This window comes from Sprattus sprattus (assembly GCF_963457725.1).
Source record: "Sprattus sprattus genome assembly, chromosome: 21".
Taxonomy (NCBI): Eukaryota; Metazoa; Chordata; class Actinopteri; order Clupeiformes; family Clupeidae; genus Sprattus; species Sprattus sprattus.
The window spans coordinates 4,733,694-4,738,693 of NC_137919.1; the positions used below are offsets into that span (position 1 = coordinate 4,733,694).

Here is a 5,000-nt window from a genome sequence, read left to right on the forward strand (position 1 = left end):
GTGAGACTCTTGCCCCTCACCATGTTCGACGGACCTCGGCTCGTAGAGAAGTTACCGCTGAGATAACCCTTAGCCTGAACCGTTTCGTCAACGCGAAAGAACAAAAACTGCGAAACATAATGTGTGTTACAATTTTAGCCTAATTATGCAAGCGAGCTGAGGTGTGTTATTATTCTGTACAGGTGGACAGAGGGCATGACACCCTGCCAGGCACGTGTAATTTGCAAAGTTTTCAACACGAGATGTTTCTGCCCTTAAAGCCCATGCAGCTTTTCTGAATATGCATTGGAGTGCACTGTGGAGCATTCACACAAATTTGGGCCGACAGTAATGCATTCGGTTCGCAGTCTCAGCAAGCGGCGCTCGGGAACGGCAAACATTGGTAAGAGATCTAAACAGCAACCGCTAATTTGCCATGGCAGTTTCTCTTGCCCCATATGCCCCTACAAGTGAGCTTGTTTTAATCACAGTTTGATTACTTTCGGGGGGGGGGGGGGAGTCTCAAAGTCGAATACTTTTCTCGTGACCATTGAGTTGTTCTCTAAAAATCTGTGAATTTATTGAGAATTAGCAACCAAAGCCTGCTGTTAAGTACACGGTAAGACTCAATAACAGGACAAAGAAACAGACAAGACAGATCTTATCAAGATCAACAATCAGCGAATTTATCGAGAGCTAACTGTTGTCTGGCCACAAATTGCTACTCTTGAGTACATGGTTGGGTGACCCTCTCACTAACAGGCAGGAGAAAGAAAGATCTAAATATCCATGAATTAACAATCGCTGCAGAAACACACCTCTACTGTCGAGGACACTGTTGGACGACAGTCTTTCAGGAAGTAAAGCCGAGGAGAAGACAGGGCTGAGTGGCCCGTGACGGTGTTTGCTTCACAGTAGTGTTCCCGCCATTTCATGTGGGAGTCATTAGCTTTGCCGAGTCTGGCCAGCCGTGGGCATATGCCAAGCAGCGCCGAAATGAACAGCTCTCTCTCCTCGCAATTTAATTATTTCACGTCTCGTCAGTCAGCGTTGCCAGAGCACAAACCAGTTAGCTTGGTGCTCTGAGGCGCTGCAGTGTAGCATTCAGCAGCATAGTTTTTTTATGTTTTGAGGAACAAAATAAATCCTTGCCAAAACCAGTGTCGAGTTGCTGGTGAACTACACATTGAGACACATTCATGGAGGTCTGCTGTGTTTGACACTGTTTATTTATTTGTTTTTATTATTTGTATTCTGTTTTGACTTGATGTTCATAGTTAAGATATCTCCAAAATGATAACCACTTCAGAGAGATATAAAATAAATAAAGGCATCAATTCGGTGTCACCTCCAGATTAATATCAGATTAGTAATATGACATGATAATATATATTAGTAATATAAGTGATGCCAATTCCATGCTCCATTACTCCTTCGGTTCGGTTCTAAACGTGATAAACTCTGCAACCAGATTTGATCTGATTCTGGTTCAAGGCTGGGCCCGATCTGGGTCCGTTCTCCGGCTGAAGGTCATCAGCCTCCCTTTTGCTGTCGCTCCTGGCTTAATCCCCCCCTTCTCCGCCAGCTACCGGGATCCTCATGCCATCCACGTAGAACTCCCGAGTTCAATCACTTCAGCGTAATCTGCTAAGAGCTAACCGAATTAAAGATTCCTTTGATAGCGAGGCACAATGGGCTTTGCCTCGAGACAATGCCAGGATTGAGGTGGCAAACGCCAAGATCTGTGCCACTTTCGCGATCAAAGAGGCCCACGAGGCTCGACCGGGAAAGGTTTAAGCCTGTGCTGTGATACAAGGCACAGAGAGCTTTGTGTGAAGATGGCATCCATGGAAGGTTCACCCGAGGATGTTGTTAGCATCTTGCTACCTCTATCAAAGAACCCTTACATTTGCTTGTTTTTTTTTATTTGTTTTTTTTAGTTTGTTTGTTCAGACGAACCCACAGAATAAGCACATTTTCTCCATCCTAATTAAATCCTAATTAAATGTCTCTCTGCTATAAATATGGTCATGAAAAGGTTTTTTCCCACGTTTACTCTTTTCCACTGCCACGTCGCTAGGTTAGCCTTCTTATACGAGGGTCTTAAACTTTAATTTTGTGATATCCTGTCAGACTCGTCGTGTAAAGTTCTCGTGGTCTTTGAAAGAGATTTTTTCGGGTTAAACATTGAAGCCTCCTCTTCCTTTTATCTCCTCAGCTTGCTGTCTCTTTCATCAGTAGAACATACAGTAACCTTGTATCAAAAGAGATGTCTTTGCTCAATTCCCAGTTGGAATTGTGTGACGGATTTTTGAGCTAATTAAGATTTTTTTTTCCTGTGAGAAATATTTTTTGAAAGAATGCACGCACACTTCTCATGTTGTATAAGAAAAATGGGAGGCAGTTAATTAGCTGACGACACGGCCAGTTTACCTTTTTATTTATTTATTTAAAAATATATTTATTTCTTTTCTAACCTGCTACTATTTCTTTCCTCATTCATGTCAGAGAGAGTTGTGTGTTGATGAATACTTGGTAACCATGTGAACTCTCTGGTGTTGATGAATACTTGGTAACCATGTGAACTCTCTGGTGTTGATGAATACTTGGTAACCATGTGAACTCTCTGGTGTTGATGAATACTTGGTAACCATGTGAACTCTCTGGTGTTGATGAATACTTGGTAACCATGTGAACTCTCTGGGGTTTTCAGCTGCAGAAACGAGAGCGAGCTTGCCGCTTTTTCGTCCAGGTATTTCCTCCCTTAATTCACTGATTTTCCCAATGCCTCACCACCACACCACCACACCACCCCACCCCCTCACCCATCCTGTGCCTAACCCCATGGTGCAGCATCTCATCTCTCCTCTCCCGCCGTGGATGTCCACTGTTTCGAGTGCCCCATGGTGTGATGTTATGCTTGGTGATCATTTCTGTGCGAGGCATGGTACATTCATGACACCCCTTGGACCCCTTTTTTAACTCTCTCAGACTTGCAAATACCCCTCCCTCCCTCCCTCCCTCCCTCTGCCTGTCTGCCCACCCAAATAACGACCCCCTACCCTGATCCCTAAGATGCATGCAGACTTAGTATTTATGTTTCATACATCACTCTGCATTGTGTTGTCCCGCGGTTCTTTCACGTCACTTCTCCAGGTCATCCGTTGCATCCGTACCGAGCATGCCCAGTATGATAAAGCTTTTCCCACCGCCCTTTGGTTCCCCTTTTCCCATTGCTAGTCTCTTGCTATGGGAGACCCTAGCCCTAACCCTAGGCACAAGCTTCCGGAAGCTTCTCAGACAGAGGACCATTGCACATGGGGGCCACAGGCCGGATTTCTGGGGATGTTATTTGTCATTTGGTGTGACGAGTAGAGAGATACATCTGTCTGTCATGCAGGATGCCACCGGCGCTGGGAAGAGATTCACTTCCCTTTAGGATATGATGGACGTGGAAAAATTGTCCCTACTCATAGTTTTTTTTGACAGTGCAAGAAAATATTGGAGATTTTGTGTGCTGTGTGTCTCCCAGTTACCCTTCATCCAACCTGATTGCGTGGGTTTTTTATGCAGGGGGCATGACAACACGTGCGCAGGAGTGCATTCAGCGCCAGGATATGGCTTTTGATGTTGATGGAAAACATTACGAGTGGTGCAGCTGGATTGAGGATAACATTTACATACATATATACATACATATATTTACATGTTGAAGATCATTTAATGTTTCCCACTGATCACTAACAAGAGTGAATATTTAATGAGTTAATATTACATGAAGTTATGTATTATAAAATAATGATACAATATACCATAATTACGATGCTTGACTGGCAGACTATATATTATCCCGCTTATTATACAGTTGCAGAGAAAGGGTTTTTTATGTTTTACATCGATATGGGTCAATTCCAAATGGTGCCGTCTTTTATTTTGTTTGGGGGGGGGGGGGGGGGGGGGGCACTGAAGAAGCACTAAGGATCATTCATCTATATTGTTTTTGTGAAGATAATGTCCTGATTAAGTCACCTTACGTTGTCACGGCCTGGAACGGTCTATTCAAACAAAGTCACTCTCCTTAGCCAAGCTGCCAATCAGCAGACACTATGTGCACATTCAGCCAATCAGCAGACACTATGTGCACATTCCAAAGACATTAAAAGGAGTCTAATTAATAACGACCCAGTGATGTGATGCAAGAGACTTTGATTCCATTTTCTTTAAGATATCTTGAAAAGGTCATAAATCTGTGAGTGTGTTGTCTGTCTGTCTGAAGTCTCAGAACTGTGGGATTGACCAATGGATGGAGAGTATGTGAAGCTCACTGCTGTTGATCTGAGCTGTGTTGTAGTCAAGGCAGTCGAGGATGGTTTAGAGCTACATCTGGTCCATCTCATCATTGTCATTGGTTACAGATTTTACACACAGCCACTCTCAAGGACATATAGCTGCCATATGCAGTCGGGTTTGAATGTCTGGTAGTCCATTATTCTTATCTGTGTCTGTGTGTGTGTGTGTGTGTGTGTGTGTGTGTGTGTGTATATGTGCGTGAGTTGATGTGTTTGTGTGTGAATGCGCATATCTGCAAGCTGATGCATATGCGTGTGTATGTGTTTGGAGACAATAATAGTGTTTCCTTTGTATAGCTTTGTGTGTGTGTCTGTGTGTGTCTGTGTGTGTCTGTGTGTGTGCGTGCGTGCGTACGTGCGTGCGTGCGTGTGTGTGTGTGTGCATGTGTGTGTGTGTGTGTGTGTATGTTTGTTTGTGTGTGTGTATGCGTGTGTGTGTGTATGCGTGTGTGTGTGGATATGTAATTTACTCAGCCACTGAATCAACACTGAGGCTAGCCCCTCCTGGGCTGGGATAATAGAGCGACATCTGCCAGCCATTGCAAACTCAGCTACTGACGACCTGCGTACGACGGAGAGGGACTCTAATTGATTAGGGAAATCGGCAGTGTTCTCCTCTCTTGTGTGTGTGTGTGTGTGTGTGTGTGTGTGTTTGTGCGTATGTGTGTGTGT

General features: G+C 44.1%; 1 protein-coding gene across 1 annotated transcript in view; it reads left to right on the plus strand.

Moving 5' to 3' along the window:
* Window positions 1–5,000, plus strand: part of LOC308382158 (adhesion G protein-coupled receptor L3) — a gene marked incomplete at its 3' end in the record, with an annotated part of 168,860 nt that overhangs the window by 84,137 nt on the left and 79,723 nt on the right. The window contains exon 8 of the mRNA XM_080859841.1: window positions 2,693–2,731. Within this exon, the coding sequence (XP_080715967.1) occupies window positions 2,693–2,731 (39 nt within the window). The remainder of the gene's footprint in view (window positions 1–2,692; window positions 2,732–5,000) is intronic.